This window comes from Ovis aries, chromosome 13, assembly GCF_016772045.2.
Source record: "Ovis aries strain OAR_USU_Benz2616 breed Rambouillet chromosome 13, ARS-UI_Ramb_v3.0, whole genome shotgun sequence".
NCBI lineage: Eukaryota > Metazoa > Chordata > Mammalia > Artiodactyla > Bovidae > Ovis > Ovis aries.
The window spans coordinates 11748072-11773840 of record NC_056066.1 but is presented as its reverse complement, the minus strand read 5'-3'; the positions used below and the strand labels follow the sequence as shown (position 1 = coordinate 11773840).

Sequence of the window (25769 nt, the reverse complement as noted above, 5' to 3'; positions counted from 1 at the left end):
ATAGTTTTTCTGCAATCTGGAAGGTTAGCGAGAGCTGACCACCCCACCCCTCTTGCCCCCCAGTGACACACACTCTCCCAGGCAGAGGCCTTGGATTTCACTGCCTTCCTATCCCATTGATGGGAGACATCGTTGGTACCAGTCTGCAAAATATCGTCTCCGACTCCATCCGGCCTATCACTGAATAGAGGTGCAGGGCACACACCCCGGAAGTGTCAGCAGGGTGCTTTCTCGTTTCAGCAGAAATGGATGCAGTTGAAATTCATGGCCATTCCTTGTTTTTCCCAACAGATTCTTAGCATGCTCATCAACGCAGCTTACAAGCCTGGGAGGGTGTTACGGGAATTACAGCTGGTGGAAGACCCACACTGGAACTTTCAGGAGGAGACGCTGAAGGCCAAGTAAGTGTCTTCAATTCTGGAAGACGTGGGTTCTCAGCTTTCTTTATCTGCCTTTGAAACTGGTCCTTCCTGTTTTTGGCATGGCCCAGAGAAGTGGAATCAACAGAAGGACTGTGCAGTTCTGGGTGCCCCGCACAGATGTGCTGGCTACACACAGTTTATTGTGTTAAATATTCAGAATAAAAATGTGTTGATGAATTGTTCAATCCAAAGGGAAGCATATTAAGAGAGGAGTTCTCCTAACATTATTATACATTTTTCATTAACAGACCTTAATATCTGATACTGTCAAATCCATGGCAGGCACAGATGTTCTTATCTTTAGAGTTGAGAATTTTAAAAAACAAGGAGAACCAGTACCTCTGTTTGATTTTGGTTAAAACACAGTGGGTGGACATATAGTTGGTTACTAACTTTATTTGGAAACAGGCTAATTGGAAAGGAGCTAATTTGCTTTGCTTTAAGTTTCTGGAACTCAGACTGAGCACACTCACTGGCTTCCTATGTGAGAACTCAGTTCCTGAGGAGATGGATAGAAAAAGACCCATTTCTCAAAAATAGCTTGATGTTTAATAATTGCTTTGATGGTTTCAGAGGGCTTTTAATATTCACTTAATTCTTTTCCAATGGAACACATTTTCACCAGTCCCCTTCCTATATCACGGTATCCTAAGACTGCATTTTGCTGTAACATTTGGAAAATGATGCTGTTTTAAACAGTGGACTACTTTTCAATGGCTAGAGCATACCTAAGTCCTCTTTTAGAGAAAGTAGTGAAAATTGAAGAATTCTGGAGAATTTCTGTGGCCAACAGTGTTTTCTTCTGGAGTTAACGTACATGAGGACTGAGTGTAGGTGTGGTGAAATTTGCAGTTATATTGCATTCATTGTTAGTTATCCACTCAAACTTTCCTTGTGTCTTTTTTGAGCATCTCTATAATTTTAGATACAATAAAAGTCATCTAAGGTCCAATGATACTCTGCAAAATCACAGAAGTTAAAGTGAATATATAATACATGTAAATAAGGACAGTGTTGAGCTGTTGGAAGCATCATGTTGATAAAGGGTGACACCATATTTCACCCTTACCTTCTTTTCCAAGGAATGTTTAAATGAGCTTCACCTATAGCTCCTCCCCCAAAACAAAACGTGTTTTTTTCAAATCTGATAATCTTTATTTTTCTACTATATTTAAGTTGGTGGTCCTTAGCATTGGAGAAGGAAATGGCAACCCACTCCAGTGTTCTTGCCTGGAGAATCCCAGGGACGGGGGAGCCTGGTGGGCTGCCGTCTATGGGGTCGCACAGAGTCGGACACGACTGAAGCGACTTAGCAGCAGCAGCAGCCACAGTAAAATGTTTTCTTCCAAGGTCAGTTCCTACTGGTAGAGGTGGCAGGTAACCTGGGCAAGTATTTACACAGAAAACCCTTATTTCTAGTCTTAAATTTTTTCTGTAAAATTCAATACCTCTAAAACATACATAAGGATATTGAAATAGTAAAAGTACAGGAATCTTAAATTCCGTTAAGATCTCCCTGGCTCCATAAGCAAGCCAGAAACTCGCTCCAAATTCCCAAAATGACAGGGAGAGTTTATTTTGCGCTGTTTGCCCTCATTTTCATGTTCCCAAAGTCGATCAGAGCTTTTATGAAACCAGCCTGACACAATCAAAACAGACACAGTGTGACCCAGCCTTGCTGCCTTGTAAAGGCAGCGTATTACCGATTATATCAAACACGACAGCGTGTGCCTTAGCAGAATCTTACATAGCAACTTGTAATGAGAAAATGTGTGTCTGAAGTGGGTTTCAAGCGTCTGAATCAGAGTAGCATCTCAAAGCAGCTGCTAATGATGACAGATTTATAGTCAGCAGGAACACCCCTTATAATACTGTGTTGCTTCACCCCTTTCCTTCTGATGTGAAATGACAACTTTTTTAGATCTGGATAGCATTGATGTTTTTGTCGGTGCGAATGGGAGGAAAGATGACTTGTTCCCATTTTGCTGAAAGGCTGAAATGCTTTCTGTCATGAATAAATTAACTCAGCGAGGGGGAGAGCTGCTTTAATGCATTTACTTGTCTTGGCTGTGGTCCTCAAATTATAACATCACAGAGAGTGTTCTCAAGAAGAAATAATATGAGCTCTTCATCCATAGGATTTTGCAAATGCTGGCACTTAACATCTGGGGGTTCTGATTGGTTTTTTCCTCTTCTGGAAAGACCTATTAAGAAGGTGGGGGTGGCATTGACAAGGTGGTGGTTGTCAGTCCCTAAGTCATGTCCAACTCTATGTGACCCCGTGGACTGCAGCACGCTGGGCTCCCCTGTCCTTCACTATCTCCTGGAGTTTGCTCAGATTCATGTTTGTTGAAACGGTGATGGAATCTGTAACCTCTTCCACCGCCTTCTCCTTTTAGTGTGAGTCTTTCCTAGCATTATGGTCTTTTCCAGTGAGTCGTCAACATCAAGTGGCCAAAGTATTGGAGCTTCAGCTTCAGCATCAGTCCTTCCAGTGAATATTCAGGGTTGATTTCCTTTAGGATGGACTGATTGGATCTCCTTGCAGTCCAAGGGGCTCTCAAGGGTCTTCTCCAGCACCGCAGTCCAAAAGCATCAGTTCTTTAGCACTCAGCCTTCTTTATGGTCCAGCTCTCACATCTGTACGTGACTGCTGAGAACCGCATGGACAGTAGTGACAAGATTTGACCCATAAATAGAAGAAAAATAAGCACTGTCATCTGTTGTTTTCCCCCAGCAATTTTTGCCTATTTATCCAACAACTGGTGGGCTGCAGTCCATGGGGTCACAAAAGGTCCGACACAACTGAAGTGACTTAGCATGCCTGCATTTCTTTTATACCAGAACAGATTATTGAACTATTTGAAGACTGTATGAGTCTATGATACGATGAGTCTACAACATGGATTGAAAGGCAAAACCAGGAATAGCTCTGTGGAAAAGGGAAACAGGCATACTAGTTAGCTCACTTCAGCAGTTCTAGATGAGAAAGTTGCTTGTTTCTGATGTATGACATTACTAAATCAACCTACATTATTTTGAATATTAGGAGAAAGAATTTAGGCTATGCTTGGCTATACCTTAGGAGGAGTTAAAAGAATTCCTATCCTCTGCATTTAGAGACATTTACATATGTTTTCCAAAATGTATATAGGATCTTCCTGAGGGGGAAAAAAGACAGTTAGCTCTTATGTGAATGACTTTTGTGACAGTCTTTATAAAAGCTGGGTGGAGTTTTAATAGATTGTCCCAGTCTTTTGTTACAATTATGCAGAATACTTTAAGAGGAAATATCCTGATTTTTGAGTGAATTATATTTCTTAATCACTTAGGCAGAAACAAGGGGATAAAATCGGATAAAAGGCAAATCTTTACCCTTAGGTGAGTCATGTTCAGCTCTATGGCAATGATGTTTTGGTTCATTTTTCCACAAGCAATGACTAATTCTGCATGTGTTTTCATTTATTGGCATTTATTCATGCCCATACTTTGTGAATGGTAAGATGTAATACTTGGCTATCAAGGAGAATTATTTGAAAAAGGATTCCCTGAGAGATTTTTCACTGAAAAAGATTTTGTCTGTTCATGTTCGTTTTTACTTCGCTCAGACTTGAGAAATCTGCTCTCCTGAAAATGTATGCTGTAAACATTATGATAAGCAAGCAGGTGAGCCAGTTTCTAAAGAAAAGACAGAATTTTTGATGTGTAATAAATTCATCACGATTGGGCACAGCATTTCTGGGTCACATAGACCAGTTGAGGGTGTTCTGAATCAGAATTGTCTTTTGTAAAATAAATACACACCCCGTTTATCACTCAGAGTTCCCATAACTTGAAATACAGGAATCAAGAAAGAAGAGAGAAATTTTTGAGGAGCTGAGTATCTTAAGACTGAAAGCCAGCGTTGCACTTTCTAGACCTGAGTTCTCAAGTAAGAAGACATGACCTAGGAAGTACAAGCTTTGTTTTGAAAGAAGGTGGGGTCATCCCTTACTGTTTACTTCTAGTGAGAAGAGTGGTTTTTCTCATCGCTTGCCAAGCATCCTTATTTTCTTCAGTCATCATCTTTTTTTCCCTTTTAATTCTTCCTTAAATATTTCAGAAGGTAAATTCAGGTTGACAGACTGGAACCTTATTCTCTGTTGTCATATTTCTGTCACAAGTAAATCTTGCATCGCAAACTTTTTTTTTTAAAGGTCCCAATATGGGTCATTTTGTAGATGAATGCTAGAACTTAGACCACACTGAAGTCATTCTGCTTGAAGTCGCTCTGGTGTTTCCCTTCTGTATTTCTTTTTGACTCAAGGCCCATTTGGATTTTCTCAGCTCTTAACGGAAAGAGAAGAGACTGTTTTGCCCAAAACTCTTGTTCCTTTATCTCGTGTGTCTTTCTCCGACTCGTCGCATGCACTCACAGTTCAGTTCAGTCGCTCAGTCATGTCTGACCCTTTGCGACCCCACAGACTGCAGCACGCCAGGCTTGCCTGTCCATCACCAACTCCCAGAGCATACTCAAACTCATGTCCGTTGAGTTGGTGATGCCATCTGACCATCTCATCCTCTGTCATCCCCTTCTCCTCCCACCTTGAATTTTTCCCAGAATCAGGGTCTTTTCAAATGAGTCAGTTCTTCACATCAGGTGGCCAAAGTATTGGAGCTTCAGCTTCACCATCAGGACTGATTTCCTTTGGGATGGACTGGTTGGATCTCTTTGCAGTCCAAGGGACTCTCAAGAGTCTTCTCCAACTCCACAGTTCAAAAGCACCAATTCTTCAGTGCTCAGCTTTCTTTATAGTCCAACTCTCGCACCCATATGTGACTACTGGAAAAGCCATAGTTTTGACTAGACAGATCTCTGTCGGCAAAGTAATATGTCTGCTTTTTAATATGCTGTCTAGGTTGGTCATAGCTTTTCTTCCAAGGAGCAAGCATCTTTTAATTTCATGGCTGCAGTCACCATTTGCAGTGATTTTGGAGCCCCCAAAATAAAGTCTGTCACTGTTTCCGCTGTTTCCCCATCTATTTGCCATGAAATGATGGGACTGGATGCCATGATCTTTATTTTTTGAATGTTGAGTTTTAAGCCTGCTTTTTCACTCTTCCTCTTTCACTTTCATTAAGAGGATCTTTAGTTATTCTTCACTTTCTGCCATAAGAGTGGTATCATCTGCATATCTGAGGTTATTGATATTTCTCCCGGCAATCTTAATTCCAGCTTGTGCTTCATTCAGCTCGACATCTGCATATAAGTTAAATAAGCAGGGTGACAATATACAGTCTGGATGTACTCTTTTTCCAATTTGGAACCAGTTGTTCCATGTCCAGTTCTAACTTGCTACTTCACCTGCATACAGATTTCTCAGGAGGCAGCTCAGGTGGTCTGGTATTCCCATTTCTTGAAGAATTTTTCACAGTTTGTTGTGATCCACACAGTCAAAGGCTTTGGTTTAGTCGATAAAGCAGAAATCGATGTTTTTTTTTGAATTCTCTTGCTTTTTTGATGACCCAGAGGATGTTGGCAATTTGATCTCTGGTTCCTCTGCCTCTTCTAAAACCAGCTTGAGCATCTGGAAGTTCTTGGTTCATGTACCGTTGAAGCCTGGCTTGGAGAACTTCGAGCATTATTTTGCACTCAAACATGGATGTAACTCTTTAGTTGGTGGGAAGTTATTGGAAGGCCACACACTTCCTTATTGATGTTGGGCGGGGAGAATCCTCTTCATTTGCCCTCTTAGGGTCAGCGCCTAGGAGCCTGTAAACTAAACTGACAAAAGATAGCAAAATACAAAAACCATTTCTATGCTGGCAGGATGCACGTACACGCAAGAGTGCTCTATGCTGACGTTGGAGCTTACACCTAAGTCAGGCATAACCTAGTAGGGGGAACGGAATGGGAAGAAGAGGCCTCTGCTGCTGCTGCTGCTAAGTCGCTTCAGTCGTGTCCGACTCTGTGCGACCCCTTAGACGGCAGCCCACTAGGCTTCCCCGTCCCTGGGATTCTCCAGGCAAGAACACTGGAGTGGGTTGCCATCTCCTTCTCCAATGCATGGAAGTGAAAAGTGAAAGGGAAGTCACTCAGTTGTGTCCGACTCTTCGTGACCCCATGGACTGCAGCCCACCAGGCTCCTCCATCCATGGGGTTTTCCAGGCAAGAGTACTGGAGTGGGGTGCCATCGTCTTCTCCTAGGGGCAGACAAATAGGTTTCTTTGGGAAATACTAATGGGTTTTTTAAGAGAAAACCTGGGAGATAAGAAAGTTTATGCAGGCAGGAGTGGTCTTTCTTCTTCAAGGCCATGGAACTTTTCCAGGAGATTTATAGTAGGTTTACCCCTGGGATTTATGCCCCAAAGAGGGGATTTATGATGATCCTTGTTTCTTAGAAGTTTCTGCTTCGAGTCCGATAATGGAATCTCCGAAAAAGCTTCTTTCTGCATCTGTTGAATGGTGAGCCATCTTCCTCTTCAGATAGCCTTTCTGTGCACTGTGGGGTCTGTGTGGGTCCCCACGTGGCTGTCAGGGAGCCGGTCCCTCTGAGGTCCTCTTCCTTCCTGTCATGTTTCACAGTGTGCGTCTGACTCCCATGTCAGCTCATCACCCGCTCCCCTCAGCAGATTCCTTTCTCACACTGGGATTTCTCTAGAACCTTGGTAATGCAGCCGCGCTGTGGGAGAAAGAGGAAGAGGTCTTGAGAAAGCAGAAATGTAGCCAGCGCTCCTCTCTGAGGACCATCTGACCCTAGGGTCTGCTCTCCCCCAAGTGTCCTCCTGCGGCTCTCTCCTCCCCCGTCTTTTTCATTATCCTTGGACCTCATCCCTTACCCCCCGAGACCTTTTCCTCATTCCCTCCTTCCTTCCAGGAGTGTTATTTGTGTCTGCTGCGCCCTGCCTGATGGTCTCATTCAACATTTCCCCCTTTTTCTTCAGACAACTTGTCGTGTGTGCTTCAGAAACCTCATCTTCAGGTTTACAGCAGCCCTGCTGGGCACTGAATAAACTCCCAAGGTGAAGCGTTGTCCCTCTGGACTCACACTGGGATAAAGTGAGAGAGAGGCTCTGGCCCCTGCTTTGGAGCTGCAGCCACATGCCCTTCCTAAAGGAGAATGTCACTGGCATACAGTTGTTGAGCCTTCAGAAGAACAGGAAGGAAAAAACAAGTTGACATAAACTCAGAGGCAGCTTACCTATCCCATTGTTCTTAGTGAACCAGATCTAGGTTTTGAACATGAATATCTAATTCACAAGTTGCAGCAGTGACGATCTCATGTTGTGCTGTCCTTTGTACAAATCGCCCGTGGTCCCTGCCATGTTTTGAGGCTGACTGTTGGAGATACCCGCCAACTGAAGATGGTTCAACTTGATTTTTCACTTTACGATGTGAAAGTGACGCACGTTAGGCTGAAACTGTACTTGGATGTGAGACTGTTGATCTTCCCCTGGCTTCTGTGCTGCCCTGCCCTCTGGGGTGGTGGGCGGAGGCCACGGTCCCCCGTCAGCCACGAGACCACGAGGGTGAACCTGAGCTCTTCAACTGTCCCGGACACAGACAGCCCTTCTGGTTTTCACTTCTGTTGTCAGTTAATTACACATGATAGTCAACACTTTATCATGAAATAGGCTTTATATCAGATGGTCTTACCCAACCATAAGCTAATGTAAGTTTCCGGAGCACATTTATGATGGGCAGGTAAAGCTGTGAGGTTTGGTACATTAGATGTATTATTAATACATTGCATTTTCAATGTAGGATGTTTTCAACATAAAATGGGTTTATGGAGATATAACCTCTTATCAGAGGCTTCCCAGGTAGCCTGAGTGGTACAAAGAATCTACTTGCAGTGCAGGAGTTCTTGGTTCGATCCCTGGGTCGGAAAGATCCCTTGGAGAAGGGAATGGCTCCCCACTCCAGTATTCCTGCCTGGAGAAGTGCCATGGACAGAGGAGCCTGGCGGGCTACAGTCCATGAGGTTGCACAGAGTCAGACATGACTGCGCTGCTAATACTAGTGGTGAAGAACCCACCTGCCCGTGCAGGAGACTGAAGAGGCCCGGGATTGATCCGAGTCGGGAAGATCCCCTGGAGAAGAAAGTGGCAGCTCACTCCAGGACTTTTCCCTGGGGATCCCATGGACAGAGGAGCCTGGCGGGCTCCAGTCCATGGAATCACAGAGAGTCAGACACGACCAAGGGGCTGAACACAGTCCCCATCGGGAGTCAAGGAAGATCTGTACACAAATGTATAAAAGGGCACTTGGGCCCTGCTGATGTGGAAACTGACAAGGCCTGCCTTCCCTGGTGGTTCTTTCTTTCTCGGGCAGTTTTTCCTAAAAGTAACACAAGTATTCTCAGCCAGTTACCACTCTGTGCATCTTTCCTGGAAAATCAATTATCATTCAGGATTTCCTCTTAACAATTAGGGGGTCCCTCAAGGGCAGAGTTTAATAGGCCCAGTTGTTTTGATGGGTCCTCATTTCAGTGGACTCTTAAGTTCAGTGAGATGTGAATTAAATGAAGACCTGGGATCTGTTGCCAACTGAAAGATTTATAATCATTTTGTACCAATGATAGTTATAAAAACTGTATTAAAAGGTGACTCAAACCTGTTTCCAAGAACTTACCTTTTCAGCCAGGGTGATTTACAGCATTTGAATGAGGGCTGCAGGACCTACTTTTAAGACAAGAAGCCATCCAACCTGCTTTTCAGAAGATCTGGGTTCTAGTTTTGCATTGGTGATTTCATACGGTTTTTCTTGGGCAGGAGAAAGTTTTTTTCTCAAGAGTCTTGAGCCATGAATGACACTGTTTGGATTCCAGAAGCATTCTGAAGCAGTGTTCAGTCACATATACCCTGGTGAGAGTGGGCTTCCCACGTGGTTCAGACTGTAAAGAATCTGCCCGCAGTGCAGGAGACCTGGGTTTGATCCCTGGGTCAGGAAGATCTCCTGGAGAAGGGAATGGCTCCTCACTCCAGTATTCTTGCCTGGAGAATCCCATGGACAGAGGAGCCTGGTGGGCCGCAGAATCAGACATGACTGAGTGACTTTGACTTCACTCACTAGTGAGAATGCACCGAGTGGAAGCCTTTTTTTCGGGATCCCAGGTTCTTTCTGGGTGTCAGTGACCATGCGTTCGGTCACCACAAACGTTGCCCACAGCACTGGGCATTTCTTTAAAACAGTTCTGTGAGCTCATAAGGAACAACGGAAGCAGATGGAAGAGAAACCACACACAACCCACCCCGCTGTTAGAGAGCGAATGCGCTGCTCAGGAGTCCACTGTGTGGAAGAGATCTGAGCGAGCCCATGCTCTCTTCATCACCGTTCCTTCTGTTTCCAGGTACAGAGGCAAAACGTACCGGGCTGTGGCCAAGATCGTCCGCACCTCCGACCAAGTAGCGGACTTCTGCCGCCGGGTCTGTGCCAAGCTCGAGTGCTGTCCAAATTTGTTCAGTCCTGTGCTGGTTTCTGAAAACTGCCCGGAGAACTGCTCTATTCACACCAAAACCAAGTACAGTAAGTGGCAAACGAAAGGAACCTGTGGGTCTGCACTGCAGGGTGATGTAGTTGGTGGGCTGTGTTTCTTTTTTTTGCCCCCAGACCTTTCAAATAGCTTTTCATAGGAATAGGTGCAGGAGAATTCTTTAAGGTTTGCTTGGTAGATACTCGTGCGTTTCTCTCCTGGTGTAAAGAATGGGAGGGGCTGTCTCTGGTTCTTTGGGGACCGCAGCCCTGGATGAGCTGCACCATGGTTCTCTTTGGGTATCAGACACTAATGTATCAGTGTTTGTTCACTTACCCCAGGGGGTTTCTTGATGGTTTTTATAAACGCCATCTTCATGGACCTAGTGGGAGGTACTGGAAATAGACAGTTTTGGTTGGTCATTTTGCATCCAAGGAAATTGCAGTCTGGAGGCTGGTGACTTTCCTCTGCCACACAGTCACCGTGAAGATGTGTGGACCCCCGTCTGTCACCTGGGTGTTTTCTTTCTGATGCCTCCAGCCGTTAGATAAAGTTTCCTTTGGTGCATTTGGTTATTTTTTGAGAGCTCCATACGGAACAGTTGAAGCTTCAGTTAATTGGGGAAGTGTTCTGGATGGTGATCATCATTGGAAACTGGATCGCAGTTGGTTTTAATTAGTTGATTAGACATTCAACTTATATAATACATCAGTATTATTGAAATTTGGTGAGAAATTTTCTAAGTAGCGCTCTAAGGAGGTAACACAGACATACAGCTCTGCTGTTGAATTTAGAAGTAAGGCGAGTGTCCACTGAATGAGGAAAGAATAACAGGTAAGGAAATACTACTTGAAAAGGAGAAAGATGCCCCATTAATTTGGCCTGTGTGTTCACCACCAGTTCTGAGAGGGACCACTTCTGCCCTTGATACCTGTGACCACAAGGGCATTGAGACAGGGTTCCTCCCTGTGAGCTATTTTGTCAGAATTGTTCCCCGGGATGAGAACGGGATGTGAAGCTTCATCTCAAGTGTTTCTCTCTCTATCTCACTTCCTCCCTCCCTCTCCCTTCATTTTTTCATCTCTCCTCCCTCCCTCTTCCTCCACATATGCCCTGGATGTAACCTTTTAACAACGACTTGAACCATCTCTCTCCCTGTAGCTTATTACTATGGGAAGAGAAGGAAGATCAGCAAGCCCCCGATTGGGGAAAGCCGCGTTGAGAGTGGACACCCTAAACCGGCCAGACGCAGGAAGCGACGAAAATCCATGTTTGTGCAGAAGAAGCGGAGGTCGTCCGCCGTGGACTTGGCCGCAGGCTCTGGAGAGGTGCGTCCGGCTCGGACACTGCTGACCGTCGATCGATCGGGAAGCAGGGCCACGGCTTCACTGCTGCTGCCGAGGCCGTGCTTTGATGCTGAGTGGTGGGGATCATGAGCTGGTACCCTGTCTTACTTGTAGAACAGACTTAAAACTGCAGCGTCTCTGGCAGACAGAGGTGCCACTGGGGCCCTGGGTGGGACCCTGGGGTCCGTCTTCTGGGCCTCCTTGGGACAGACCTCACCAGCAGGGCGTCACAGGTGCCAGGTGGGAGAGGGTTTGGGGGGAGTTGCAGGCCCCCTCCTGCCTTCTCTGCCGACTCAGCGCACCTCCCATCCCCCTAGGAGAGCGAAGAGGAGGATGCAGACGCCATGGACGATGACTCTGGGAGTGAGGAGACCGGCTCCGAGATCCGTGATGACCAGACAGACACGTCCTCAGCTGAGGTGCCCTCCACCCGGCCCCGGAGGGCCGTGACCCTGCGGAGCAGCGTGGAGGCTGAGCGCCGGGCCCCTGTGGAGAGGTCGCGCAGGGCCCGGAGGGCGCCGGCCGCCCCCCAGGCCGAGGGAGCCCCCCGGAGCCCAGCCACCAGCCAGGAGGCAGCAGAGGTGAAGCGTGGGTTGCGTGGACTGGCTTGTCTGGTGTCCCCAGTGGAGACAGCTCCGGGCGCACTTGGGCCCCTGGTTTAAGATAAATCTCTAGCAGCTGCTCCCGCTGAGTTCCTAAATCGGGCCCAGAAATCCTGGTACTCCTCATCCAATGAAGGGGGCAGTGAGCCTCAAGATGGGGTTCTGGGGAAGACTTTAAAGCCACGGGGACTCTTGTCAGGGGAACAGAGAGCAAGTCCTCATGGTTCCGTTAAACCCTGGGCTTTCCTTCCTTAGGAGACCTTATGACGCTATAAAATGTGTAATCGGGACGTCAGGTCTCCCCTGAACCCACGTGTTACACAGTCAGCTGGCAGGTTGCCGGCACCAGCATCACACATGTCCACGGGGAGCAGCCTCTCCGACCATCACTGTCTCCTGCCACTTCTTTTCCACCAGGGATGGAGCTAGTGACGGGCTGGCCCCAGACCTCCTGAGCGTGGGAGTCACTGTCACCATCGCCATGCCTTCTTTTCTTGTTTTTAATTATCTCTAAAGACGCACAAGTCTTAGGAGCGAAGTCACAGCCCAGACGAGTTGCTTAGCGCCTCCCTGGACACTGGCTGTATCTGTGTCTGCCCGGGTGCCCAGTGAGGAGGCCGCGTGCAGTCCAGGAAGTCCGGATGCAGCCCGCTGGGAGTGTCCCACCATCTGGGAAGCAATGAAAAGACCTCTCGCTTTCCTTCTGTCTGCAGGATGTGAAGCAGGAGGAGGAGGAAAGGTTGGTTCTGGAGAGCAACCCGCTGGAGTGGTCGGTGACAGACGTGGTGAGGTTCATCAAGCTGACGGACTGCGCGCCCCTGGCCAAAATATTTCAGGAGCAGGTACAGGCTTCTCTCCTGGGTCTTCTGTGTCAGCTGGCTTGGAGTCGGCCACGCCAGGGGGAAGGGGCTTGTCGCCACCGGGGGCCGGAGAGCAGGAAGCCAGGGCTCCGCACGTGGTCCCACCAGCACGCCTGTGGGGGCTCTGACATCTGATGGAGATGACATCTCGGGTTTCCCCTGGGCATTCTCGGATTCCCCTTGGTGGGGGAGAGGAGGCGCTGGGGGGGTCTTAGGCGGCCTGGCCAGGCTGGTGGTCAGTGCTCCCGGCTTTGCCTTTGCTGGCGGGTGGGGGACGCTCTGTCCCCCAGTCGACCAGTTGTCATCTGAGAGGCTTCTGTCTTCCCAGCTCCACCTTCCAGGAGAGAGAGCAGAGGCTTTGGTTGGTTGCTTCATTGGTGCCCATTGGCACTTCTGGGCTGCCCGCTTGTTGCGTAGTAAAGTCATAGGACATGAGTTTGAGCAAACTCCAGGAGATGGTAGAGGACAGGGAAGGCTGCCGTGCTGCAGTCCACAGGGTCGCAGAGAGTCGGACACGGCGGAGAGACTGAACAGCAAGGATGATACAGTCACAGGAGGGCAGCAGACAGACAGAAGCCTGAAGCTCTGGCCACCGATTCACACCTGGGGCCCCACGGCCCTGGCCAGTCTTCCTCTCTCCACCCTCCTGAGTCTTCCTGTGATTGTCTTATTTGTAACCCCCAGGGCTTTCAGGGAAAACAGAGAAAAGTCGACTTGATCTTCCCAGAGGCAGAAGCCCTCAGGCCACTGCGTTTTACTGAACACTGCTTTCATCACCGTTCTTCAGCCCTGTTGATTCCTTTCCTAAATATCTGGTAATAAGCAAGGAAGCGAAAACAAAGCTGATTTGAGGGAAAGGCTAAATTACTGCTTATCCTGAGTCATCCTGCATTAGACTTTAACCCCTGTTTATAGTAAAATGTCAGAAAGTTCCGTGCCTTCCGAAGTTAAGACGTCTGAAACATTCCTGACCCTTGGCCTCTCTTAGGATCAACAAGGTACATCTTTGCATGTCACTGAGAGACTCGGCCCTGTGTCCCTATTTATTTCTCTTATAGAGAGAAAAATAGGTAGAATTCAGTTGATTGCAGCCTTACTTGTATTTAGCTTCCACGTTAGGCCGTTTACTCTGTCGCAGTAGAAGGCTGTCGTGGGGCTACCTGAAGTCTGTGGGCACTTGTAGGTGTTTTGTTCACTCAGACCTTCAATTACTAATTTGTTCTTTCACCTTTGAGCCCAAATGCCACAGCTCTGATTTGATGAGGCCTCCAGGGGGTCACTTCAGGTGTCGGATGAGTTTTTAGGTGAACAAGGAGGAGCTGGGGGTTTAGCCTGTGTGAGAGTTCACAGCACATGGAATCACAGCCACACGCCTTCCCTCCCCTGATTCTGAGTGGTAAATTCAGAGACTTGTCATAATCACCAGGAGCTTTTACAAAAATTACAAGTTTCCTGTTACCAGAATATATGCTTTTTAATTCTGAAATGTTACAGCAGCTGCTTAAAAAACCTATACTCTAATTTCATGCTGCAAACATGTACATTATGTAGGAAACCGCCACACATGTATAAAAACACAGAACTCATAAAATTTTGCCAGTCACTCACCTTTTGTGAATCAGAGCCGTGCAGTAAGCAAACTGCCCAAACTCCTTCTCCTCCGTTTCTGCTCACCCTCCAGATTCTTCATCATTTCCTTTCCCCATCTTTGGACTTCCGTGTTCACCACGGCCAGTTCTTCCCGTTCATTCTCTTGGCACATGTTCAGTGAGCCCCTGTTATGTGCCAGCGGGAACTGCTCTGGGTGCTGAGGGTGGAGCAGGGGCAGCAAAGACCCCGCGCCCTGCTTGGCTCGCTGCTTTGACAGACAGTTCAGCACGAAGCTGTCCCTGGCCCCCCAGCATCTCCAGCTCTGGCGACCTTTCTCATCTGTGCCCTGGGTGGCTCCTTGCACAGGTGTGTCTGTTCCCACGCTGCAGGAGAAAGCCTGTCTCACTCATTTTGTGTCTCCTGCAACTTCTCTGGGCGCTGACACTTCAACTAGTTCTATATATATTTTGTCCGAGTCTTAGCCACCTCATGGACTTCAGCCCACGAGGCTCCTCAGTCCATGGTGGTTCTCCAGGCAAGAATACTGGAGTGGGATGCCATGCCCTCCTCCAGGGGATCTTCCCGACCCAGGGATCAAACCCAGGTCTCCTGCATTGCAGGAGGATTCTTTTACCAGCTGAGCTACCAGGGAAGCCAAGAGGCTTATAGCACCTCCCCCAAGATTAATTTATGAATTTAGGGTTTGTTTGTTTTTTTTGCTTTAGAGGTTTACAGAACAGCTAAATAAGCCATCAGTTTAAGAACAAATGCTGCCTCTGTGAAACTCCCTGACCCCTGCTGAGGTGCCTGCCTGCGTCAGTGCTGGGGCTCCTGGCAGCCCCAGGGCGCCTGCGTCTCCAGCTGGCGGGAGCCCAGGGTGTCTGCTCCTGCCCACCACAACCTCTGTCGTTACCTTGGGCCTGCCGGCTCTCGGACCCTCACCCATTTCCTCCGAATGTGAAGGCTTGGTGCCCTGGAAGGGGTTGCAGTGATAGTCAGTAACCCAAACAGCATCCAGATGAATAGACCCAGTCCTTACAGGAAGCAGGCTGGTCAAGAGGCAGAGCTGCCCGATGGGGGTGGTCCTAAAGCCTCAGGCTGAGCCCTCTTGCTCTTCTTTCTACAGTGACTGCGGTTCACCCACCATTGAGTGAATCTCTCCATTGTGTATGGATGCAGAAAGCTAAATAAGACAGCCCAGAGGCTTACTCAGCAGAAAGCTAAATAAGACAGGCCTCAGGGCTCATTCTGGGTGGCGCAGGTTACAGATGTGAGGGTGTGTGTGCACACACGGGTCCACGTGCATGTGTTCTCCCGTGGAGGATCGTGTTGTGTGGTAAGGTCGTCTCTCCCTTCCTGATGGGAACTGTCAGGGCTGGTCTCTTGTCGGTGGAGAGCCCTTTCCAGGGCTCAGAGAGTCACAGCAGAGCAGCGGGGGGACGCCACAGCCCAGGAAGGGCTGGACCTGGGGTTCAGGGCAGCTTGCACACCACAGCCCCAAGGGCTGGACCCTGGGGACAGCCCAGTCCAGCCCTCCATCCCTCGTGGTCCAGGCTAGTGAATTTCACAGTAGCCAGTGTTCTCTTAGCAGAAAGGTTTTCTCAACAAGGGGTTAGGCAGCCATCAAGCCAAATTGCCATCTTGGCCAGCGCTCACCAGGTCCGGAGGGGACGAGAGCCACCCCTCCTGCCCTGGGCTGGGGATGAAGCCCGCCACGGCCCAGGCGCCCCATTGAGTCCTAGCCCATCTGTCTCGGCTCTAACCCGCTCTCTCTCCCAGCAGGACATCGACGGGCAGGCACTGCTGCTGCTGACACTCCCCACGGTACAGGAGTGCATGGAGCTGAAGCTGGGCCCCGCCATCAAACTCTGCCACCAGATTGAGCGGGTCAAGGTGGCCTTCTACGCCCAGTATGCCAACTGACCCCTCCCGGTCCCAGGCTGCCCACCAGCCCAGCGAATGCCACGTCTTGGATCTCAGGAGGTTTCCCGGGCTGGAACTTCCATTTTCCCCAGACGTGTGTGATGGTGCGTCCAACAGGTGTCCACATGAGGGCCTCCTCCGCCCACCAGCCTGCTCGACATTTCCGTGTTTGCAGAGCACCCGAGCCCACAGCAGTGGTCCTGCAGGGTGTGAGTTACTGCTCACACCCCACGGGTGTGGACCTGCATCTCTGTAGACCACACCCCATCTTTCTCCTGCCCCAAACCAGGCAGCTTCCTAAGCCAAGGCCCATGCTTCAAAAACCCAGGCGCAGGTGATGACTTTTTCGTCGTGACCCAAGAGGAGGTCTTCCGGTGACTTCACGGTCATTGTACCCCAAGTGCCTCCCTAGGTGCTTCTTTCAGGTCGAAATGCATGGCTGTCGCTGCAGTTTGGTCTCATGCACGGCTCTGGGTGATGTTTTGGATGACTGCGGAAAAGGGGCTCCGCCTGTTGGGCAGTGAAGAAAGAAGGAGCATGTCATGGTGGGGCGGTGGGCATCCAGGCAGCCTTCAGGGAGGAGGCATGCTTGCCATTCTGTATGGAACCTTCAAGGGCCCCCGCATTCTGAATAACTGCGACCAGATGGGAGAGGGGCTTCTTGCATCCCTTAGGGCATCTTGCCTTGTGCATTGAAGGCAGAGAGCTTCGTTCCGGAGAGCAAGGCCGGGGGAGACTGGGGAAAGCTGCTGATGCACCGGCTCCTCCCCTGAGGGGCCGCTGCTCCGGGTCTCCCGGGGAGGTCCCCTCTGAGCCCCAGCTCGGTCACCCCTGCAGAGCCACTCGCGCCCCTGGGTCGGCCAGTGACTGACCCCGTCATCTGGGCTGACGCTGAATCACCCTGGACCTCCTCCTGGTGAAGCAACAGGTGTGAACTCTGACGATGTGGCAGGGACATGGGTCCCCTCGTCCCCAGCGCACTCCTGCTGCCAGAGGAGAGTCTGGATTGGCCAGAAGGAGACAAAGAGACAGACCGTGTAATGCTGCAGCCCACCCTGCCTCTGGTTTACGTAGGATGTCCCTTGGCAGTTTTCATTAAGTGGGGCTCGTCATTTATAGAAAGATCCATGACTCCAGGAGCCAGCTGGTCTCTGGAACCAGGCACTTGTCCACATGTACCCTGCAAGGAGCTGTTAACATTTTTTTCAGTCCCAAATGGACCATTGTCTTCTGTGCTGGTTGTTGCTCAGATGTCTTTTTCAACTTGTGTGCAGAAGCTCAGCCTCCACATTGCCCAGGAGAAGCGGGGGTGCACAGCCTTCTCTTCCTTTATTACCTTGACCTTTTCTCTTTGATGAGAGTGTCAACAGTTCCAGGAATAACGTCCTGGGCGGGCTGATGAGCTGCTTGTATTTCTGCAACATACGGAGGCCCGGCATCCTGTCAGATCTTGAGAGGCTCAATCACGCAGGCTAACCTTCTGTTGTCATCTGTCACCAATACTGATGAAAAGGGGAAACACGCATTTAGTGGTTGAGGCTGTCGTCTCCCCCGTGACTGACCTAAGGCAGGTTTAAACATTTGGCAATGGACTTGCCTGGGCGCCTCAGCCGAGAGCCCCGTCTTCTCAGCCCATGAACACGGACAGTTCCGTGGGGAGTCAGGCCTGGCCTGTGGTTTGATTTTTCTTCTCCGGGCTCAAGTTTCCACCCCTTCTTTGTTCGTCACCTCTTGTCTCCTGGGTCCTGGGGCTTTTGTCCAGCTCTGTCAGCCGCTTGAGAAGGGCTTCCTTGAAAGGCCTTGGGTGTTTTCCTGCCTCGGACACACTTGTGCTCCTCACTGTGGCCTTTTCTAGCTGAGCTCGTCCCATTGCACATGTGGTGCAAATGAAGCGGGGGACACTCACTCTTTCAGAATGCGTGTCACCTTCTCATGCCCTCCCTGAATGGCACTGGGGCGGGTTGCTCTGGAGTCAGGTGCTCTCTGGTGCCCGTGGCAGGGGTAAGCCCTGGAGCCCACCCCGAGGAGCTGGAGGCCTCCCACCTGGCAGCCGAGGAAGACACCCCACTGGCGCTGGGGACGCGGCCTCTTTGCGAGGGGCCAGGTGCGCAGAGCCCCCCTCATCCTCTTTGAGGGCTCAGTGCTGTCAACCCGCATGCCTGGTGAGGGGCCGGCCGTGCTGGGCCAGGGGAGGTCCAGCTGCAGCTTGGGGCCGTCAGGGTGCTGTCAGCCCACCCTGCTAGGAGCCGGGAGACTCTTCAGGGTCAAGAAGATGTTTGTTTTTTTTTTGGTTCTGAGTGCTGCCCATGCACCTTCCGGCTCTGATTCTCTGGGAATTCCCTGCTGGCTCTGTGCCCCTTCGAGTCAGCAGGATTGAGCTGCAGAGTGTCAGGTGGCGTTCATGTCTCTGTAGGGTTCACCGCTCACCAGCTTCCGTCTCAGAGAAACGGCCAGTTTTCGAGGAACGTTTGCCTGTCGTGACTGTGTCGTTACTGTGTTTTTGTCCCTTGTGGCGGGAAGAGTTCATCTCACACCTGTAGCCGCCAGCGTACCACGGCCCCTGGGATAAACCCGTATTGGTTGAAATGCTCCACCCAGTGATGCCCCCTTCCCTCTTCATCTCCAAATGCTGCCATCTCCCCGCAGTCTTCCAGAAGATGCTTTGGGACCAGAGTCCTCTCCTCTGTGTGCACCACACCGCTTGGTCCCTTCAGGAACTGCCTGAGATGCAGATGCTTCAGTCTGTGCAGTGTACCACCTCATCTCGAAGGCTGAGACTCCATCTCTCAGTCCCACCCTAAAGCTGAGGACGCTTCCGTCGACCTCTGACCTCTTGACTGTTTGTGTCCTGTGTTAGGAAAATCTCTTTCCCACAAAAATGTAAACCTAGAAAGAGTAAGTAAGGTATGACCCCCATTACAGAAGAACTCATTTTTTGCTTATCAAAAAAAAAAAAAAGCAAAAACCCAGTTTCCTTCGCCACAAAGTTGCATAGTATGGAGAAATCTGTCACTTTTAAAATTAGGTTCATTTGATCAAAGTTTGACTCACAGTTTGCGCTGTACAGCTGTTAGGTTGCTTTGCCTTATTTGATCATATTTGAACGATGATTTCCTGTGTTTGATCTGTGTCTCAATGAATTAGAGTGACTCAGACCTTTCCCACTGGCCCCTCTGGCCCACACGACAGTCTCTGGAAGGTTGGTTTTGATCAGCCTTTGAAGATTGGTCTCAGTTTCCTTAATTTGTGTCAGAGAATCTGGAGTGTTGTTATCAGGCGAGTTCTGAACCTTGCTTTTTATCCTAAACCAAATGTCCCTATCTAAGGGTGTCTCTCCCTTCGTTTTGGAAGCATTAGAGGTTTCATACTTCTTTTGTCAAACACCCATTTGTGTTTATTTCTGTAGATAGAACTGTAGACACAGTTACATTAAGTAGAGTCTCTGTGATTTGAGCAGTATTGTTGCTCTTTTGGTGAATCTAGGCTCCAAGTCCTGCTCTATCCTTTTGTCTTTAGAAAACTGAGATCAAAGGTACAGTTTTTTGAAGGTAAAAATAGTTAATTTTCAGGTATCTGTAGTTTTTAAGGAAAAAACAGTTGTTACGGAGACATGCACACGGTTTATGAAATAACTAAATAACGAGAGAAGGTCCGTTGGCAACAATGACAGTGTCATGATTCTCTTTCTTCCCTCACTTGTTCCCTTCTGTTCAAGAGTTCTCTGGAAATTGCTTTACTCCTTTCAGCTGGGTGGTTTTTATGTTGGGCAACTCTCATAGCTTTTATCACTAGGGTTGATTTGCACAGATCCTGACCCAAGGCAACAGTATCCATCTGTGCTATTTTTGACCCACTGAATTCACCTAAAAATTGTAAGTGCTGACACGGTGCTGCCTTGGGTTTTGGTTAAGAAAAGCGTCTCTGGTTTAGAGGATCAGTAATAACACAGTATCCTGAGCTGCAGACTTTCTGTCTTACTGGTTTTATTTTAAAAATGGCTAGATTGGGTACCACTTAGGACCAGTAGGTCAATAGCTGCATCGCCAGACAGATTGGGTGCTTCATGTGGACCAGAGGGATGTGTTGAAGAAAAAGTTCTAATCGACATTTGCTGAAAACCACTTTGCAGTGGGAGATGGAAAACAAAAAGTGTTTTAAATGACAGAAAAAAAAAGATCATCTCATTTGTTGTTCAGAATGGGAGCCTGCATGAGGTCTGGAAGCATAAACCACCCCTAGTCGTGACCATCGAAAGCTGTTTTACTGCTCTGCATTCCGGTTTGAATAGTTTGTATTGGAACTTGATTCATATCTTGTGTCTGTTCTGGTGCGTAGAAGAGAAAAGTTGGTGTTTTTACTTTTGAAATTTGCAGGACAAGAGGGCATGTCATTGATTTGCTGTAAGATTATATTCTGTATATATGTTTTCATGTAAATAAATGAAAATCTATATCAGAGTTATATTTTAATTTTTATTCTAAATGAAAAAAACCCCTTTTTACTTGAAAAAATTGTAAGCCACATTGTTAATAAAGTAAGAATAAATTCTATGGTTCTGTTTGTGTCTTTATGTGGAAAGTTATTAAATATTATTTTTAAGGTTTGAGTTAAGATTATCTCATGTTTTATTTCCCACCATGCACTGAAGCAAATGTTTATAGGGTTTTCGTAACCGTGGCTCTCAAAATCCTGTGTTACTTTTCAAGGTCACCTGCAGGTTCTGGATATTTTTACTCAGGAACTTGTGTTTATTCTGTTTATTAAAACATTATATCCTCACACAATCGCCTCCAGCCTTCCCATTTTCCATTCTTTCAGTTATTTTATGATCACCTTGTGCATTAGTAGGGACACTGCTTTATGGCCGTGAGAGTGATAAGTAAGCAACTATGTTTAAATTTTTCACTGCCCTTCAGTGACAGAAATAGGTACAAGCATCCAGGTCGCAAGAAGAGATTTTTGCACAGATCCTGGGGTCTCTGTCTCCAGGTTAGAATGTCCCTTCTCCTCCCCTACCACTGCCTGGGGAACATCACTGAGGGACATATAAGGTGAGGGGACGAGAGACCTTTAGGGAACGGAGGTGGGGGAGTGCTGAGCAATTTCTGCTTCCAACCGCAGCCTGTCTCCAGCATCTTGTAGTTGTTCAGTTCTTAGTCGTGTCCGACTCTTTGCAACCCCACGAACTGCAGCACACAAGGCTTCCCTGCCCTGTCCTTTGTTATCTCCCGGAGTTTCTTCAGACTCATGTCTTTGATGTATTCCTTTCCCAATTTTGAACCAGTCCATTGTTCCATGTCCAGTTCTAACTGTTCAGCATCTTACAGTTAGAACATCTTTAATACATACATACATCTTTAATACATCTTTCAATGTATTCTTTTACCCTGCTGGCAATCAAATTCTGCTTATAGAATTTTTTATTTTGCTTTTAGTTATGGGAGCTTTTGCTCTTAGTAAAGATTTAATAGCATATGGTTCATTTTCCCAAAATATTCTAGCGGCATCTAGGTCAGGATTATATGGCTGCGTACATACAATTTATTTCTATTTGTGATAAAGATGTTTGATGACAAGCTTACAGATCAAGTATATAATAAGGGAAGCCAAACACTTTCCCAGATGTCTAAACTGAATGAATTAATGCCAAAAAATGTGCATTTTTCTCCATTTTTGCCTCCAAAAGCCTATTTCTAATTCATCGCCATGTCACACTGCTGTTCACAGCTCCCAGTCTGCTAGAAGCTGTTTCCCCTTTGAACTGGTTTTTTGGTGCTGCTACTATTTCATTCCAAGTTCTAATGGTAAAGAACTCACCTGCCAATGCAGGAGGTGTAAGAGACTAAGATCCCTGGGTTGAGAAGTTCCCCTGGAGTAGGAAATAGTAACTCACTCCGGTATTGTTGCCTGGAGAATCCCTTGGACAGTCCATAGGATCGCAGAGTCGGACATGACTCAAGCAACTCAGCGTGCATGCCTGTGGGACAGTATCCTGCCTTGGGTGACTGCAGGATGAAGACTGGCTGTTTAATGGTGGGTGGAAAAAATACTGCATCAAGATAATGCCCCTCCCCAGGTTCGGTTCCTCCGCTTCTCCCGGGCTTGCTGTCCCGTGTGGATAAATCCAGCCTCTGCTGCTGTTGCTGCGCCAGTTGTGGCCGCCTCTGGGGTGAGGGCTCTCATGATGGCAAGCCCTCTGGCGCTTGGGGTCCGTTGCCCCAGACCCGTCAAAGCTTTCATTCCTGGACCCAGCTGAAGTGCGGGGACGGGGACTGTGGCTGCTTCAGACGATGGAACCTGGATGTACTCAGAGTTCAGGTTCACGGGCGAATGGTGGTCCATAGGAGACAGAATGTAGCCAGCAAGGAGACTCTCCTCCCGCCCTCCCCCAGGTGGACTTCACCGCATCTGGTGGTCTAGAGACATCCCTCGTGTCTGAACAACTATCCCTGCTCTCATGAGACCGTGGCCAGCTCCGTAACGCAGGGATCTGCACCGAGTTTTCTTACTTCCCGCAGTTTGGGGATCCACCCATAAAGCCTCAGTTTGTAAGCTTATCTTCTGGATCTGTTTTCTAGGGAACAGGCCTGAGACAGGAGGCAGCTATTATTACACTTGCACAACCAATGTGCAAATAATAAAGACAAAATACGCTCCTATAATCCAGCCCAGGCAGCCTACCAGCCTGCTGTAATTGGGACCGTTCGTAACATGAACCCTCTTGGAATGACTTTACGACATGGGTTGAAAGTTTAAATTGAAAATGTTCTTTCTGGTTATTAAAGTAATATGTGTGCATTAAAGAAAATTTGGAAAGTAAAGGACAGTTATTAAATTGCCCTGTTATCTCACTCTGTCCAATTACCAGTTTATTGTGTTTCCATGTGTATTTATAACACAATGTTGAAACCCAGTTGTTCATACCATTTAAAAAACTCCCACTAGCGGTTATTTTGTAATCATGTTCTCTGGGGGTGGAGTTAAATCTCTAGCTAATATTTTTAACGTTTTGATAAATGTTTAAATAATTCAACATAGCAAATGTGTTTGCACCATCCACCCAGCTTCTAGAATTATTACCATTTTGCCATATTTGCTTCAGATTTATGTATTTGATAAAATCCTACAGATAGAGTTGAAAGCCCCTTTATCACCTCTGTTTCCCTCCCTCGTATACCAAAAGTAACCACAATTCCAATTTTTCCGTTCTTGGGCACAGTATTTTTATTATTACTGCATCTTAATATGGCCATAGTAATGTAAAATGGCCACAGCACTCACCACTGCTTTGTGAGTTTTCAACACTTTAGTGTTACCATGCTTGCACCCTATTGCAAATTTTTGTCCACTGTTAAACATTTATGAAATTTATGTGTGTTAATATAAATATATCTCATTCATTCATTTCCAGTGTGTCATAAATCCCACTGGCTATATGGTAATTAGCTTATCCTTTCTCTTATGGGTGAACATTTGCATTCTCAGTTCTTTTGCTGTCTCCCAGAATTCTGCCATGAAGGTTTCATACAAGTCTTATGCACACATGTTGCAGAGTCTCTAAAGAAAGGCTCCAAAACTGAAGTGGATGAGAGCTTTCCTTGCTCCACGTCCTTGTCTGTACCTGGGAGGCTTTCATTCTTGCCCATCTGATGAGTGTGGAAATAGTTTTGATTGGCATAGCTCAGTTAATTACTAGTGGTTAACTAGTAAAGTTGGACATCTTTCCGTATGCTTATTGGCCAGTTCAGTTCAGTCGCTCAGTCGTGTCCAGTTCTTTGCAACCCCATGGACTTCAGCAACTTCCCTGTCCATCACCAACTCCCGGAGCTTACTCAATCTCATGTCCATTGAATTGGTGATGCCATCCAACCATCTCATCCTCTGTCGTCCCCTCTCCTCCTGCCTTCAATCTTTTCCAGCATCAGAGTCTTTTCCAGTGGGTCGGTTCTTCGTATCAGGTGGCCGAAGTATTGGAGGTTCAGCTTCAGCATCAGTCCTTCCAGTGAATATTCAGGACTGATTTCCTTTAGGATTGCTTATTGGCCACCTATGTTTTCTTCTTTTGTGAACGCTTGCTTATCCCCTGTACCCGGCGGCTCTTACTCTTCCTCCTTCCCTCCTCGCTCTCTCTGATTTATTCTATAAAGGTTTTAAAAAGCAACTCCATAGTGTTAACCCCGTATCAGTTCCCCGTGTTGCAAGTGCCTTCTCGCACTCCGTTTTTGTTCTTTTCCTTCCTTTTGTCCTTGGTGATCAGGAAGGTTTTAATCTAAATGTCCTTCACTATATCACGCCTTTCTTTTATGATCCTTACTTCTATTCCCTTGAAGACATTAAAATGGTTCCTTTTATTTCCTTTTAAAAGTGAGTATGTTTTCCTTTTTCCTATCTCATTTTGGGGTGAGGGTTGGTATTTCCAGTGTTATCCAAAGCGGTGCTGCCAGTTTACACTCTTGCCCTACAACAGTTTTCTCTGCTGCACATCCTCACCTGTGCTTGGGAAGGTTTTTAATAATCGCCAGTGTGATGGGTGTGGAAAGGGAGTGGTGATGCGAAGAGTAAGGCAGATAAATTACCCTTCTCTATCTGCCCAGGAACTTTTCGCTTTCTCCACTCACCTGCCACACCCCCTGGGTCATAGTTCAAGTTTACAGATATGTGTCTTTACCTTTTCTGGTCGGTGGAGATCTTCATCTTATTTTAAGTTCAGCCACGATTTTCTGTAAAGAATCCGCCTGCACTGCAGGAGACGTGGGTTTGCTCCCCAGGTTGGGAAGATTCCCTGGAGGAGGGCATGGCAACCCACGCCAGTATTCTTGCCTGGAGAATCCCATGGACAGAGGAGCCTGGCGGGCTACAGTCCATGGGGTCACAAAGAGTCAGACACGACTGAAGCGACAACTCAGGCATGCTCAATTTCCTAGTTTATCCGTCTTTTGTTCTATATTTTGAACAGAGGGTGTGTGTCCAAGTTTTAACTTCCAGAGCCATCTTGACTAAAACTTTGTCTAATATCACCTTTCAAAAATATTCTTCCAAGCAGCAGGTGGTATTAGAGCATGTTCTGAGAAGGAAGCTAATTTTTGCATTATTCAGACTATTTAGAAATGAGATCTTTAGCCCATATGAAAATTCATATGGGGTTCATTTAAGTTACAATTCCCAAGACACTCAGCTAGTTGACATTTCTAAATGTCTCTTCTGCATAGTTTAGCTTCTAGTAAAACCCCAGTTTGCTACAAATCGTTTGAAAAAACTGCTTTACATTTTATCCCCTGTGACTTTTTTGATCATAAATCCCTGTGGCTGAAAGATGTGAAATTGAAGTGGTGTTAAATGCAAGAGTATTCTGTTCTGCTCTAGACCACACGCTAATAGTGCTTTTATCTACCACAGTTTTAGCAAAGCGATCTCTTCTCTCTCACTGTTGGCATGAAGGATTAAGTATGGACACGGTCAAACACAGCTGTTGGTGTTACCTGCCACCTATTAACTGATCAGCCTGAAACACAGCATCCTTAATATGTAAATAGCTGATTGATGCTATCCCAACAATTCATGTGAATGAGCA

The 25769-nt window shown here is 47.4% G+C and overlaps 1 protein-coding gene across 5 annotated transcripts in view; it reads left to right on the top strand.

Moving 5' to 3' along the window:
* The window catches only part of SFMBT2 (Scm like with four mbt domains 2), a 182173-nt gene extending 161425 nt beyond the window's left edge, over window positions 1-20748 (top strand). For all 5 annotated transcript variants that reach the window (XM_027976510.2, XM_015099536.4, XM_027976509.2 and 2 more), the window contains 6 exons: window positions 292-401; window positions 9755-9930; window positions 11039-11205; window positions 11541-11804; window positions 12539-12667; window positions 16058-20748. In XM_027976510.2, coding sequence (XP_027832311.1) covers window positions 292-401; window positions 9755-9930; window positions 11039-11205; window positions 11541-11804; window positions 12539-12667; window positions 16058-16198 — 987 coding nt within the window. In that variant the 3' untranslated portion in view covers window positions 16199-20748. The remainder of the gene's footprint in view (window positions 1-291; window positions 402-9754; window positions 9931-11038; window positions 11206-11540; window positions 11805-12538; window positions 12668-16057) is intronic.
* Window positions 20749-25769: the final 5021 nt, after the last annotated feature.